The sequence below is a fragment of the Zootoca vivipara genome, chromosome 3, assembly GCF_963506605.1.
Source record: "Zootoca vivipara chromosome 3, rZooViv1.1, whole genome shotgun sequence".
In the NCBI taxonomy this organism is placed as follows: Eukaryota; Metazoa; Chordata; class Lepidosauria; order Squamata; family Lacertidae; genus Zootoca; species Zootoca vivipara.
The window spans coordinates 43,918,765-43,935,435 of NC_083278.1; the positions used below are offsets into that span (position 1 = coordinate 43,918,765).

The following is a 16,671-nucleotide window of genomic DNA, read 5'->3' on the forward strand; positions in this document are numbered from 1 at the left end:
AGAACTACAGTGGTACCTCGGTTTAAGTACACAATTGGTTCCGGAAGTCTGCACTTAACCTGAAGCGTACTTAACCTGAAGCGAATTTTCCTATTGACAGTAATGGAAAGTGGATTATTCCATTCCAGATGGGTCCGTGGAGTACTTAAACTGAAAGTACTCAAACCGAAGCGTACTTAAACAGAGGTATGACTGTATTCAGTTTACAAACTCCACAAAACCAGAAGTAGTGTCCCGGTTTGCAAACTTTACCTTGGTCTAAGAACGGAATCTGAACAGTTGAAGGGCACCGGTGGTGGGAGGCCTCATTAGGAAAAGCAAACCTCGGTTTAAGAATGGTTTCAGTTTAGGAACAGACTTCCGGAATGGATTAAGTTCGTAAACCGAGGTACCATTGTAATAGCTGTAATGGTCTACGAACAGTGAAGAAAAGCTTTCTGGCACCCGAAACAAGGACAATGAAGCAGTTCACAAGTTCTTTATCAAACAATTCTGAGCCAATAGACCAAAGACATATTGAAAATTATTGTCAACAGTGTGCCATATCCCACTTTCAGCTTGCTCATTTTGATAAAAGGAGCCTTGCCTTTTGAAACACAAAAAGGGGTTGCAAGCAATTCCAAAACACCCCAAAGCCCGTTTCCTTCACTCCCACACTACATAAAGCATGGCAGTCTAAGAAAAAGATTTAAACTATTATTTGCGCAAAACAGCATATGTATGGTCTGGAGCCAGGGGCCTGGAAAACCATTTTGTATTCTTCTGTCATGTTTAGTAAAAGAATCATAACTTGGACTACAACTTTTAAGTATATGGGTAGTATTTCTTTTTAACAATGTCGGGAGAAAACTAGTTTCTTCTTCTGGCTCACCTGTTGAGCTGCTAAGCTGCTCAGCTGGAAACCACTCTTTGCATATCTTACAAAGTAGTCATTTTAGACAATTCAAAGGCAAGAATGTTTAGCTTGAAGTCATTCTGACTCTATTTCAATAGCCCAGAGCAGCGTTAAAATTGACCCCTGCAATGTTCAAAAGTGGTAATATTACTATTCTATTTGGTTTTAAACATTTATGAATGTAGCCTTTAAGGATACGATAATGTGGACTATTTTGTAGCTGAGGAAAGATACATATGATCTATATGTCCTCTTCTTTAAGTTTTAAAAAAGGCTTCATACTTTCTTATTGACACAGAAACTTTCCTATTTAAATTCCATCTCTTCCAACTCGCCACTAGTACCATACTGCATATCTTCTCCCACAGCTACAGTAATCTAATTTATAAAACCTTACACTCCACCTTCCTAATAAAAGAAAATCCACCTTAAAAACAAACCAGCTGTTTTCTATGAAAGTTTCTCAGATTTCAAAATGTGCCCATCTGGCCCCAGAAGGTTGGTTTTCTGTCAAGGTCTAGCGTTAGGAGACAGAAGTTTAAGAGCTGGGAACTTTTTTCCAGAATAGTCAGTAAACAGCCCAAATTTCATTTGCAGCAGTTCAGTGATTGATTGATTTTTTTTAAGTTGAAAGGTGGGCCAGTCTCCTCAGTTCAATGAGATATGTTTATCACATGCCAGGCATATCTTCATGTCAGAATAGGTGTAGGAGGTAAGTCACAGCTTCAAGAGAAGGCATGGAGGTAAACAAACAAACAAACAAAATTTTAATTCAATCCTGTGCAGTTTGGAAATACTGTGGGACTATTGTATCACTTCCACATCAGACTTAATATTTGTAAGGATCCTAAGCACTAACTAATGGCATGAGAGATTGTGTAAAAATATATATTGTAGGTACCATAGGTGGGAGTTGGGAGAGAGGAATCCTGATTCTTTCTCTTTTTTTACCCTATCACCAAAGAGAGTAGCTTTTTAAGGTATAAACTCCCTATGCAAACATTCTGAGCATGTGTGCCAAAAATCTATGTACAGTATGGTACAAGGCTTAAGTAAACATTTATAAATCCATGAAAGGATTTACAAAGCAGTAAAAACAAACCTACCTTTTCATCTACATTCCCATTGCGGTCAACATGGTGAAGTAATGCCAAGTGAGTTATAAGCCACCAACAAAAAGTCAGGGGGTCCTTGCATGGAATTGATTTGAAGGCAGATACTGCTTCTGTATGCCTCTTTTTTTCAAATACATCCTTTAGAATGTTATTCAAACAGCTCCAAAAAGACTGCAATAAAAAGAAAGCCACTCAGCTTTTTTTTTTAAAGAAAGAAGTTCAATTTTATAATGTAGTGCATACACAAACCAGTTACCCTGTCCATTTCTTGCAATAATTTTCCTGTTGCTGCTTTTCTTTACCAGCTTTTAGACAACCATGGGTAGACTCTGAAGTTGATCTGCATCATTTGCTACACCTCTTAAAGTGATCCTTTTAAATCAGGCATGGGGAACCTCTGCCCCAGGATCCTGATTAGACCTGGCACAAGTACCAATTTGCCCTGTAAGGCAGTTTGGCCCAAACCATGCCTACCTGCGCCACATTCTGCCTGTCAAGGAACACAGACCCCCTTTACAGATTATCAGAGAATGGAACCAAGTGTAAAACAATGCTTACGGTACATAAAATAGTTTGGGGCATTTGTTCATCCGTCTATGAATATCTGAATGTTTCAAATGCAATTGTTTTCATAGAATATTACCCATGCAAGTCATGAACGAGTCTTACCTCTGTAAGGGATCCTTTATTTCTGTGATTGAGCAGATGAATAAGCAAAATCCACAATTCTTTTACACATGTGCAAGGGTAGTGGTGACTAGTTAGAGCTTCAGAGGGCCTTACCTGCAATGAACAAACAATTTCCTCAGAGAAAATAGTGGAATTTAATATATGAACACTTTTAGAAATATTTACTGCAGGAAATAGCTAAGATATTGTCATTAAAGCACTTAGCATATTCTTCTGTGTATAACACGCCCCCGTGTATTTTTGGGGACTCAAATTTACGGTAAGAAAATGGGAGATGGCCCAGAGCTCTTGAGCTTTTTTGGGGGGAGAGGATTGTCCATAGTTGCAAAGCTTTTGGGGGGGGGGTTTAAATGCAGAAAATCACTAACCCAACTGACAAACGCTGACAATCACTCACGTCACAGAAGCCACCAAGCGTCTGCCCGCTCAGCAACAGCAGCCGGCAATCACCCACCCAATTACCACAGCAGCAGCCAATCCAAAGCAGCCCTTGCAGCAGCCACCAATCACCCACCAAATCACCACTGACAAGCTTGCGGGTGCAACCAATCACCTGTCCCCCTCCCCCATACACTATCTGGGTATAAGACGACCCCCATTTTTTAACATTATTTTAAAGTACAAAACCCCATCTCATACATGGAAAAGTACGGTAACTCTAAACGTGAAAGGATTAAATAACCCAGAAAATGGAACATACTTTGAATATCGAGGGATGTGTGTGTGTTTTTTTAAAAAGAGGTAGTTAATATTTTTTAAAGGGTCTGTGATAAAGGTTGTGTTTCCCCCTGCAACCTAGTAGGGTATATATATCTTCCTAAAACTCCCTAACAGATGAGAATTGGCAGCTGGGTTATAAAAGGTTCATATCTCAATTCTCCAGCAACAGTGGGATGCATTTATGCCTCTAACTGGACACAAGCCATACCCCACAAATAGCTGTTCCTTTTTCTGAAAGGAATCCATGAAGAGCTTTTTCACCTTACTGTACTAATATACCGAGGCTGCAAACCAAAACATAGATGCTACGAAGGAAACTCTACAGAGCATAACACACCTTCAGAGCAAAGTATGTTAATTTTAGACTTAAGAAGAGCTATGCAAATTACCTAAAGCTCTCAGATTTCCAGTGCAAACTCTATGCTGAAGAAACAGCACTGCCCTAATGAAACACATGGTAGAACAAAATCACTACTTCTGTTCTGAAACAATGTACTATTTCATGAGTCTGCCATCTTTAATCAAGTGGGTTTTACCTTGTTCCACCAGCAGGTGGTATTGTAGCCACATACAGCAACTAGATACCACTCCCATTTATTTTCAGAATTATTATTATTTTTAAAAAAGTTTCGCATTATTTTGCATTATATTTAGCTATATATTGCTTGGTGTTACATGCCACGCTAGACTGGCCTTTACACAATTGCAAGGGTGTCTTTTCTATTGGTTAATGTTTTCATCACCCAAGTTATTAATAAGCTTTTTGCAGTCTGGAACTTGTGAAGGTAGCAGATTGGCAAAGTAAACGCAGTGCATATTAAAAGTCTTCCAAACAAAGATTTCTTCGGATACTTAGAAATATGTTCTCAAAGCAGAATAAGATTGCTAAAATATAGACAAAATAACAACTAAATAACAACAATCTGTGTTAACAAACGAGTGATCTTAATGGCAACATTATTTCCACTTTCTCAATTGTTCTTTGGGGATGGAATGCTTAGAAATATATAAAAATAATGATAACACTAATACTTAAGAATTTAAACTGCATTGGCATACAAATATGGCAGGGAATCAAATCTGATGAAGGGCAGTAGAAGTGTTTTAAAATACTATACTTAAAATATATATCTTTACATGCAATATGAATTAGAGGCCAGGGAAAGCTAAATTCTGTGATTTCAAACAGTTTCTTCAATTTTGCTGTTTTTACATCTTTGTATAATTTACAGCAGTTTTTGCTAGTTATAGTCTTTAACACAGTGCATATTTCAACTCAGGGCAACATGGGTGTAGACAGGGGGGGCAGGAGGGGGCAGCTGCCCCCCCTAGAAGCAAAAAATTATTGTATTTTACAGACCATAACCAATACTTTGCCCCTCCAAAAACTGAAGTGGAAAGGGCTTTGCTTTAGCAAGAGCAGCTCTCCACTTGCTTGGGGCGGGAACACAGCTGTAACAAAAACACATCAAATAAATAAAGCAAAGTGGCTACCAGTACTTAAGCAGTTAAGACAATGGAGCAGAATATCCCTTCAGGCAAGGTCCACCCTATTCACCCTATTGTTATTCAGTGGGAGTTGTTAATGGGCATTCAGGGATCGCATTAACAGTTCTATTGGCGATTTAATGAGGGTGCAGAGGATTCAATTTGACTAAGGTGGCCCTGCAAGGCTAAAAGGAAGTGAATAAGAAGGGGGGGGGGCTGTAGCTTTGATAGACACAGTGATGTTTATAAAAAGCATTGGTGTTCCAGTCTGCCCCTCCTCCTGCATCTGTATACTGTAAATCAGGGGTGGCCACTTCCCAAGAACTCTGATCTACTCACAGAGTTAAAAACTGGGAGTGATCTACCCCCTTTTGGGGGGTTCAGGTCAAAGCTGTTGAGTTTTTTTAAGGAAGGGAAGCCCTGTTTTGGGGGGTTTAGGTCAAACTTGTTGAGCTTCTTTTAGGAGGGAGGGAGGCCCATTTTTGTTTAGGGCTTCAGGTCATAGTTCAGCTTTTTATAGGGAGGAGGAAAAATTTGGGTGAGCTTTTTTAGGGGTGCCAGTGATCTAGCAGTGATCTACCACAGACATCCAGTGATCTACTGGTAGATCACAATCTACCTGTTGGACGTGCCTGCTGTAAATCAAGCAGAGAGAAAGCTGCTTACAAGGCTCCTGTACAGGTGTACCGGTATCTTCCTCTTGCTGCAGAGTTCTAGCATCACAGCGTCACCCAGAGGCACCCACAAATGTGAGTTATCCCTCTCTCTATTTCTTCCTTCCTTTCCTCCCTCTTCCATCCTCAATAAAATACTGGGGGGGGGGCAGATAAGCCCCACATAGAAAGCCCATCAACATGGGGGGCGGTGACTCTTTAAAATACAGTATTTACCAGTAATTTCTTTGGGGGGGGGGAGGCACCTAGGCCTCTAGGAGTTGGCTGCTATGCCTAGGACAATTCAAGAAAGCAGAATCATGCATATGCTATGGTAATATATCAATAGAATCATGGACTTGTAGTCGGAAGGGACCACAAGGGTCATCTAGTCCAACCCCCTGCAATGCAGGAATTTTTCCCCAATGTGGGGCTTGAACCCACAACATGGTTGAAATATTATGCTGATATGCAGCAACGCCTCGGAGCCATCGAGACTGCGGCCCTGTCTTGCCTCGCCCTCGCCCGCCCTGCCACCCCCTCTCCCCTGCCCGACCCTCCCATCCTCTTGCTGCAGAGTTCCAGCTTCACAGCATCACCCAGAGGCACCCACAAATATGAGGTACAAATATGAGGTATCCCTCTCTCTATTATTCCTTCCTTCCCTCCCTCTTCCATTCTTAATAAAATACGGGGGGGCAGATAAGCCCCACATAGAAAGCCCATCAACATGGGGGGATGACTCTTTCAAATACGGTATTTGCTAGTAATTGGGGGGGGGAGGCACCTAGGCCTCTAGGAGTTGGCTGCTATGCCTAGGAGTAGGACAATTCAAGAAAGCAGAATGATGCATATGCTATGGCAATATATCAATAGAATCAAAGAATTGTAGTCGGAAGGAACCACAAGGGTCATCTAGTCCAACCCCCTGCAATGCAGGAATTTTTTCCTAAGGTGGGGCTTGAACCCACAACATGGTTGAAATATTATGCTGATATGCAGCAACGCCTTGGAGCCGTCGTGACTGCGGCCGTGCCTTGCCTTGCCCTCGCCCACCCTGTCACCCCCTCTTGCCTGCCCGACCCTCCCGTCCTCTCCAGCCAAGCAGGGTAGCCGCCGCCGTTGCCAGCCCCAGAAGCACAAGGTGGCCGCTGCCGCCGCTGCTGCCACCACGATGTCGTCAGGCCAGCTGGCCCTGTAGCCCCGCCCACGTTCCCACTTTGTGGCCCCGCCCCTGAATGATCATGGCTTGCCCCCCCCCCCTAGTTTTGATCCTGGCTACGCCCTTGCAGGGCAAGGATACACCTCAAAATTATTTCCTCATTCAGCTGGCAAGCAGAGGTGAATAAACAGTTCCTATCCAAGAGTATTTAAATGATAGAGTCTTTTAATACATGCTAAAATAAAAGGATTTGATGAAAAGCTAAATTCAGATAGGAAACTCCTTTTACTGTCTGGCTTTAAAGAGCCAGCTATGCAATACTCGAACATTACAAAATAAGATGATCCTTATACCTTTGTATATCTGTTAGCTGCCAAACTTATCAGATCATAGATGAGGTTTCCACAATGTTCTTCAAACAAACTGATATTGGTTAAATTTTCACCTGTTAAATTTGAGAACCTGTGAGCATACACTGTTTGCCCTAGAAAATATAAAGGAAATGAAGGAAGTTTATACTTTGATATTGACTTTATTGTTTATTGATATTGAATACAGACATAGACATGCATACACACTTTCATTTTATTTGAGCAAAGAAAAGCAAGTCATCCTTTTTTATGTTCATTTAAAGAAAATCGGGGGGGGGGGGAATAACCCAAATTTGTCCTTAGTTTTCTGACATTGTGCTTTGCAGCAAGAAAAGCAAATTTTATAGCATAATGATGTGGTTTCTCCATGCTGCTCTGACAACATATACAGCTTTTACCCCATTTGACCAGGGCGAGTGTGTGGTTATACACCCCACACACCTAATAAAGCAGTTGTATACATTTGACAGGGGACGACAGAGGATGAGATGGTTGGACAGTGTTCCTGAAGCTACGAACATGAGTCTGACCAAATTGCGGGAGGCAGTGGAAGACAGGAGTGCCTGGCATGCTCTGGTCCATGGGGTCACGAAGAGTCAGACATGACTAAACAACAACAACATACTTTTGTTGCAATGGCGTGGAAAGCAATTCAAGGGAAAAAAGCAATGATATGTACTGCAGTATTTTGTTTGCGGTTCATTCACAAACAGAACTGAGAAACTCTACATAGTTGAGGGACAATTTCTCCAGTTTGGGGTTGAAAGACTTTCCTAGGTTAGAGCAGTTACAAACATAGGAAATTGCTTTATATTGAGCCATGCCATTGGTCAGTCTAGTTCAGCACTATCTACAACGAACATGTGAGAAGGTCTCTTCCAACACCTTTTGGGCATGCCAGATATTGAACCAAAGGCTTTCTGCATGCAAATCAGATGCTCTACCACTAAGCTGTGGTCCTTCCACAAGTTACAGACTCCACAAAAATCTATTTATCTTTTCCCACCCCACCCCACTGCACAGTATTTCGGAGGGCAGGACCTTCCACAGTGGGGGAAAGCACTCTTTCAGCAGTAAATGGGGAGAAAATTCAGAAGCTCCCATTATAAAATGACCCGCATTTTGTGCTGGAAGGGTACCAGCACACTGGAATGGAAGCCTTTTGTCTGCTGAACATTGCTTTTGGATTTGCCTTACAACCTGCTGGTTTCTTCTCCACTTCAACTCACTCCCAACACAATGGGAGGATGTCCAAGGGACAATAAGCAAGGGCTTACTGAATATCCTGTCAATTTGCACAGGGGCCTGCTGGCTTGGTCGTGTGTGTACACATGGTTGCCAGCCTTTCAAATGAATTTAAGAACACTAAAGACTAACTTTTGCTTTTAAGTAATAGATTTGGTTTAGGGTTGTGATGAAAGACTAACACATGTGTGCAAATTAAGTGAGGGGTTCTTTGCCAAAAGATGAGATTAAGAACACCCCACATGAAGAAATAGATCAGAAATTCCACTGAAATCAATAGGACAAATAATATGCTTTAATTGGTTTAAAATAAGTTGTGGATAGATATATTGTCATTTAAATTGATGTTAAAATGGAATTTTGCTGCGAAGAGATAAATTGACTTTTTAAATGATTTTTTTTTAATTTAAAAAATGTGCTGATTTACTTTCCAGACTACTAATTTCCCAATAATTTGCACATGTGCTTCTTGAACCAAAGAGTTTAACACCTTCCACAGAACCCAACCCACAAATGATGCAAAAGAGCAATTTGAATTGCAAAGGCAAAACCTACTTGGCATCTTTTCACCAAGAAGATGAAGAATTTCCAACAACGACCAGTGGATGTCTAGATGAAGATGCATCAGATGCCATGATGGGGAAAATAACTGTAATTAAAAGGAAACATTGCACAAAAATATTCCCGATAACCCCAGGTTCACAGGCTCTTTTTTCATATCAGTGCATGATTAGCATGAAGGTCTAAAGAATATTTTTAAGAGACTTTGGTTGAACAAGCTTAAGAACATTCCTATGAATGGGAAGCCTTCATTACCAGGACTATCAGGCTAACTATGCAAAGGTTTGAAAAGCAACCTGCATGTGTGTGTTTCTGCGTGTACCCCTGCCCCTCCCACCCCTGATTTTAAATGTTGCATGTTCAGGCAAAAGCATAGCTGCCAAGTTTTCCCTTTTCTCGCGAGGAAGCCTATTCAGCATAAGGGAAAATCCCTTAAAAAAAGGGATAACTTGGCAGCTATGGGCAAAAGGCAAGATGACTTTTCATTTTCTGGAAGCGGGGTTGCAATTTTTACAATGGGGCATGAAGGGCGAATTATTATCAACATGTTAACACAAGGTTGCATCTAATTAAGTTCTACTTAGAGTGGACTTAAGGTGGACTTTTAAAATATTCTACCAAAAACATATGTGGCTGATAGCAATGATGGGCAGACCAATCATTTTGCTGCCAAATTAGCATCATCACAAGAAACATAGCCACCATGCAAATACCACCGTGTGGCACTACTAAACAATATTGGAATTATCTGTCCCACTAGGAGGTGATGTAACTCAGGTGCATATCTTAGGTTAGTGCTAATATAGTGCCATAAGCTATAACACTGCCCTGGTGGGATACACAAAATCTCCCTTTCTTGGCAATATGATAAGAGAGAACTTGCAAGAATAACTGGCCAGCAAGTTTATAATGCCTCTTTTCCAACTCTAAATTATAATATGTGCTAACTAGAAATGTCTATATGTGCCAACAACAACGACAAAAAAAAAGTACAGTCAAAACCTTTGCTTGTGGCAGAACAGTCAATCCTCCGAGAACACAACTAGGGAGTTCATGCAGGTGTCCAATGTGCAATGTCAAAGAATGGAGTTCCTCAACAAGCAATGAAGGGAATTGTGCTTCCTGTTTTTCAAACGGATGAAGCAACTCATCTTCTGCTTCGTGTGGCACCAGATATCTGAATGAAGATGTTAATATGTTAATATCATGCAGCACCAACTATGCAAACACAAATTAAACAGGAACTGTGTCTGGCATCCCACCTGAAGATGAACATTTTCACATACTGCAGGAACTGAATGCACTGCTGCCTGATGTTTTGGGCTTCCCAGTGAAGCTCTGCAGCCTGACCTGAAACCAAGGCAGAAATTAGGAATGTGTGCTTTCAGGTATGCTGCATTGACATAACCCATTTTCCCCAAACTGAAGGGGAAACAGAGTGCAAGCTGATTATAAAAAATACAAATGAACAAACAGGAATAAATAATTTCTATTACACCATATGGGCACTCAATCTAAATGAAATTGAAGTGTTATAGGCAACAACGTTAACACACAAGGGCTGGGGGAAATAATCAGCGGCCACATGGCAATTGTTTGAAACCTTTCTGCAAAGAAGCTGTTTTCATGCAGCAGCTTACTACACACATCATGCCTTTAAAAATACCCAAGAGATCTACTGTGACATGGAAAACACTACTAGGATGGTTATGTTACTACATACTGACAGCTCACTATTTAAAGTGGCACTGATGTATACACAATGTCAGAACTGTACCTTAATGAAAGAAATTCCATACAAAAGAGGGAAATGGAAGAACCTCAAAAAGCTAAAATGGAATTGGAGGAAACAAGTTGTAGTTCATCTGATGCTTCAGATTTGCTGGTCCTGATCCAGAAGCTTAAATGCATGAGTAGGGACTGATCCTCCCTCAGTTATTTTTGCACTGATGGATATGCATGGGAAACTGTAGTCAAAAATCTTCCTGTGTATAGAGCAATAAATCCGTTTCAGGCTTGCTCTTTATTTATTTAAAATATGTTTATCTTGCCCTTCATCATAAACAATCCCAGGATAGGGTACATCCATGTGCACATGAATGCTTCAAAGACTTTTGGGATTTGGCATGCACCTTTCAAAACATTTTTAAAGACCATGTTTTATGGCTGCCAACTCAAAATGTGCAATGTATTGGCCAACTGACAGTGTCCTTTGCTTATCCATTATGCAAAACGATGGCTACACTTTGTGTCCAAGCATTTGTCATCACTTTAACCGAGGGATCCACTACCTGTGGGTGAGGACAAGGACAAAGCCAATTGCGGCCCCGACCCCACCCCCGTTGGGTTACTATGGCTGTTGCAATAACACAGTTTTTCTTTTAAAGGTTAGCAATTTTTAATAGGGCTCACTTATGAGAACTATCAAGTCAGTGCATCAAAATTGTGTATAGTTCATAAGTTTTGAATACTGGAGGAAGGGAAAGGGGCAGGCTCTGTTTAAACAAACAAACAAACAAACATTTTATTTATTGTTAAAAATATACAGCAAGGCACAAAACAACCTAGAAGCATAAAAAAACTTACCAAAGTCAGATAAACTTGGTGGAATGAGGTTTTCCAATTTGTGTATTTGTTGCCTATCAACAAAGAAAGCACACACAAACAACAAAATTTTGAAATATAAAATCAGGTTCTTTCATCAACAAACAGCTTCTTCATTTTGGGGGGTAAATCGACTAACAGTTGAAACAAAAGGTACATAAAAAACTGAAAAAATCAAGCCAATTTGCATGCTTTGCCTGATCCCTTGATCACCTCCTACAGATAATGATAATTCCACATAATAGTTTGTTAGTCCTTATTCCTGGTTTAACTAACGGAGAGTATGGGAATACCAGAACCATGTTAATGTATGGCAAGCTGAAGCACAACAAGGGAAATAAACAAGAGATTTGAAGAAACTACAAGGGAAGTCTATATTTGCCTTAGCTTAAGATACGAAATGGGGTGGTTTTTTTTTGTTTTTGCCTCGGGGCCTCATTTCCTCATGGACAATTTCCAGAGGGCTGCCTGTAAGTGATGACGGGACAATGGATGTGGCTCTTGGCTTTGTACAATAAACTACATTCCAACCGGGCAAAAGTGTGTGTGTGTGTGTGTGTGTGTGTGTGTGTGTTGGTCACTTGCTGGATCATCACCTTGTCATAGTGAGTGGGCTTCCACGTTCCTATGACCCTTGTGAGTGAAGCCGTCGGGAGCTTTGTATTTCTAGCAGGGTCACGCCAGATGGCAAGGTCAAAGGGGAGGAGCTAGACAAAGAATGATCCAAGAAGTCCTCAATGGCAGAACCGGCGTAAGATAGTAAGTGGTATGTTACAATGGCTGTGAAGGCAGATGAAGGCTGCAGCAGATATGAATCTACTGGTCACCTACTGAAAGGCACGTTTGGCAAACCCTCACTGTGACCAACCCTTACTGTGGAAGGACCTGTGGATCCAGTCACTTATGCTGCTAAAACCGTGTTCATGGAAGACAATCTTACTCAGCTACAAGTGATCGCCAAAGAAGAAGTGTGTGTGTAAAACACATCTATATAATCTCCCAACCCAGGCAAGCAAGAGGGAGTATTACAGTTCAACGACACATTCTAGCTACCTAAGGAGGGTGTAGAGCAAGGCTGGTGAGAGGTGTGGCCCAGAGAGAGGGACAGCCATACAGAGAGGATTTGATGGTCCCAGTCAGCCCCTGAGGTTCCCCATCATGGGCTTAAGATATAAGCTAAAGCATCAGAAAAATGCAATTCCAACTCTAGATGTGGCATTGGCTATATATGCTTTCTGATCTTAAGTATGGCTCCATATTTTCAACAGAAAACTTCACTAAAGTTACTTAGCATTTGGCACTGATTGGAACATTGCCCGGGGGCTATTAAATTTACTTGCTACAAAAGGAGACAACATACTCAACAAAAGGTTAAGCAACTTATTATAACCAGGCCGTGGTATAGCCTGAATCCCCAGCTTTGCTAAAAAATAAAATAAAAAAAATTGACAGCCACAGCTAATCATACAGAACAGGAGTAAGGTGCCTTTTACAGGAAATGCCAGTTAATAAGCAGGCAGATCCATTCTGCACTGGATGCAATTTTCAAATGTCAAACTATTCTGAAGTGTAGCCTCATCTAACAGTAATACAGATGCTAAATAGATAGCTGTGGTCAAGACTAGAACTAGAGGAAAATATTACATTCCACTTTGGGGCAAAGGCAATTTGTGAAATGAACCCCATACACAAGAACCAATAAACCCATAGGCCCCATGACTACCATGAGAGAAGTAGCAATGTTTCAAAACCTGGTAGGCATCAATGTAAACCCCATGATCTCATCCCGTAATTGGAATGGGCCACATAATGTAGCTCCAATCAGCCACAAGCAGGGCTCAGTAAACTGTTCCCAAACACATGTTAATATAACATGAATGCAGGGTAGGGTTGGAAAAATGACAGGTGAAGGCAGGAGGAAGGGATGCTTTTCTATCACAGTGACCATAGATTTTCTCATTTTTTAAAAAAATCTCCCCCTCGTCAAGCCTATTTTTCTCCCAGCCAAGCTTGTTTCCAGCACCTTCCTGAGGAGAAAACATATTTAAAATGGTTTGGTGAGGGGAAGATAATAAATTTGCAAGGTAGATTCAGTGAGCAAAGTAGGGCTAGCCAATGTGGTGCCCTTCATTTGTTTTGGACTACAGTTTCGATTTAGCCCAGCCAATATGGCCAAGAGTAAGGAATTATGGGAGTTGTACCCCACACCATCTAGAGGGCATGAGACTGGCTATTCCTGGAGTAGCAGAATGGTTAAGTAGCATCCACCCACTTCTCCGTTCTCCCCTGTGTATCACCCCCTTTTGCATCATATGAAGAGGCAATGCGCAATAATATGATGTTTATAACCACCCTTCGCTGGAAATGATCTCAGGGCAGGGTACAGTGAAGCTAAATTTAAAACACAAAACAATAAACAAACAATAGAGTAGAAATAAAAACAAAAATAAATGCAACCTATAAAACCACAGGGTGGCTACATTAGCCTGAAACTGAAAAGCTAATAACCTGCAAATGGCTGAAAGAATTAAAAGCAATTTGGCGTCAAGGTGGAAAAAGAGTCAACAACCTCAGAGTGGGGTGGTCTAACATGTGGCCCTTGATGCCTTTTTGGGGCGGCCCTCAGCAACATTTGATGCCCCCTCACCCTGGTAGCCTTTGAGTTGCTTTCCCAATGCTTTGGGACATTGGCAGTGCAAGGGCTGGGGGTGGTGTCAAATTTTGGCCTTGCTCCCTCAAGCAAAGCCAAGGGCAGTGTGTGGCCTTCTGGTTCCATGGGAAAGTACTCTTGCTGCCCACTTGGTATGAAAAGTTGGGCCGCCTTGCCTCACAGGGTGGGCTGTTTCCCAATTAGGGCCCTATCACAGAGAATGCCCATGCCACCAGCTAATGTACAGCTGTTGGAAGTGGGATGCTACGAAGGGCCTCCCCCAAAGATCTTAAAGCCATAGAAACATAGGAAGCTGCCTTATACCAATTCAGACTATTAGTTCATCTAGCTTAACCTTGTCCACACTAACTGGCAGTGGCTCTCTAGGATCTCAGACCAGGGCCTTTCCCACCCCAACTGGAGATGCCATGGATTGAACTTGGGGCCTTCTGTATGAAGGGCTGGTGCTCGGTCTGAATAAAATGCCCTGGTTGGTGGTGCTGTTGCCAAGTGACATGGTTCTGCCCTAGCCTACACTGTGAACCATGTCATGCTTTATCTGAGTGGATGTAGCAACCGAGTAATTTCGTTGTTCCCGCAAGGGGACTATGAGAATAAAGATATCTTATCTTATCTTCTGACTGGTGGAGATGCTACATTACTGTTAAGTCACTCTGTGCTGTGGGCATTGCTGCAATGCATGTTTTCACTCTGACTAGACTAGCACTATGCTGATGTTGTGTTGCTGAGTTCACCTGGAAGCCTGTCCTGGCTCTGGAGCATTGCAGCCACTTTGTGCTGACAGCAGCAACAAGCTTGCAAGTGTAATGCTAAGCACAATTTTAAAAAAGTGTTATTGTGACACAAGCAACAGCATGGCCATTTCCCAAGGTTCAGCAACAATGTACCACAATAATAAAGTAATGTTATATGTTTGAAAGACCCTAACAAAGCGCTCAGATCCACTCTCCAAAAGTGCTGTATATTCAGAGGACAATAATTTGAGTAAGTATACTATGACTACCCCCTTCATGGATCAATGCCTTGTCGTGGCGAAGGGGCTTGAATAACTCAGAGAAGCTATGAGCTATGCCATGCAGGGCCACCCAAGATGGACAGGTCATAGTGGAGAGTTTTGACTAAACGTGATCCACCTGGAGAAGGAACTGGCAAGCCACTCCAGTATCCCTGCCAAGAAAACTCCATGGACAAAGACAACAGGCATATAAAAGTTATGACGCTGGAAGATGAGCCCCTCAGGTCGGAAGGCGTCCAACATGCTACTGAGGAAGAGCGGAGGACAAGTACAAGTAGATTCAGAGCTGATGAAGCGGCTGGGCCAAAGCCGAAAGGACGCTCAGTTGCGGATATGCCTGGAAGCGAAAGGAAAGTCCGATGCTGTAAAGAAAATATTGCATAGGAACCTGGAATGTAAGAACCATGAATAGAGGTAAGCTGGATGTGGTCAAAAATGAGATGACAAGAATAAATATCGACATCCTGGGCATCAGTGAACTAAAATGGAAGGGAATGGGCGAATTCAGTTCGGATGACTATCATATCTACTACTGTGGGCAAGAATCCTGTAGCAGAAATGGAGTGGCCCTCATAGTCAACAAAAGAGTGGCAAAAGCTGTAATGGGATGCAATCTCAAAAATGACAGAATGATCTCGATACGAATCCAAGGCAGACCTTTTAACATCACAGTAATCCAAGTTTATGCACCAACTACCGGTGCTGAAGAAAGTGAAATTGACCAATTCTATGAAGACCTACAACACCTTCTAGAAATGACACCAAAGAAGGATGTTCTTCTCATTACAGGGGACTGGAATGCTAAAGTAGGGAATCAAGAGATAAAAGGAACAACTGGCAAGTTTGGCCTTGGAGTTCAAAATGAAGCAGGGCAAAGGCTAATAGAGTTCTGTCAAGAGAACAAGCTGGTCATCACAAACACTCTATTCCAACAACACAAGAGACGACTCTACACATGGATATCACCAAATGGACAGCATCAAAATCAGATTGATTATATTCTCTGCAGCCAAAGATGGAGAAGCTCTATACAGTCAGCAAAAACAAGACCTGGAGCTGACTGTAACTCAGATCATCAGCTTCTTATAGCAAAATTCCAGCTTAAACTGAAGAAAGTAGGAAAAACCACTGGGCCAGTAAGATACAATCTGAATCAAATCCCTTATGAATACACAGTGGAAGTGAGGAACAGGTTTAAGGATTTAGATTTGGTGGACAGAGTGCCTGAAGAACTATGGATGGAGGCTCGTAACATTATACAGGAGGCAGCAATGAAAACCATCCCAAGGAAAAGGAAATGCAAGAAAGCAAAATGGCTGTCCAACGAGGCCTTACAAATAGCGGAGGAGAGGAGGCAAGCAAAATGCAAGGGAGATAGGGAAAGATACAGGAAACTGAATGCAGATTTCCAAAAAACAGCAAGGAGAGACAAGAGGGTCTTCTTAAATGAGCAATGCAAAGAAATAGAGGAAAACAATAGA

General features: G+C 41.7%; 1 protein-coding gene across 2 annotated transcripts in view; it reads right to left on the reverse strand.

Annotated features, from left to right (window-relative positions):
• The window catches only part of MMS22L (MMS22 like, DNA repair protein), an 82,420-nt gene that overhangs the window by 58,766 nt on the left and 6,983 nt on the right, over positions 1-16,671 (reverse strand). For both annotated transcript variants that reach the window (XM_060272605.1, XM_060272606.1), the window contains 7 exons: positions 11,487-11,539; positions 10,163-10,250; positions 9,903-10,077; positions 8,895-8,988; positions 7,077-7,207; positions 2,680-2,793; positions 2,002-2,181 (listed from right to left, as the gene is read on the reverse strand). In XM_060272605.1, the coding sequence (XP_060128588.1) occupies positions 2,002-2,181; positions 2,680-2,793; positions 7,077-7,207; positions 8,895-8,988; positions 9,903-10,077; positions 10,163-10,250; positions 11,487-11,539 (835 nt within the window). The remainder of the gene's footprint in view (positions 1-2,001; positions 2,182-2,679; positions 2,794-7,076; positions 7,208-8,894; positions 8,989-9,902; positions 10,078-10,162; positions 10,251-11,486; positions 11,540-16,671) is intronic.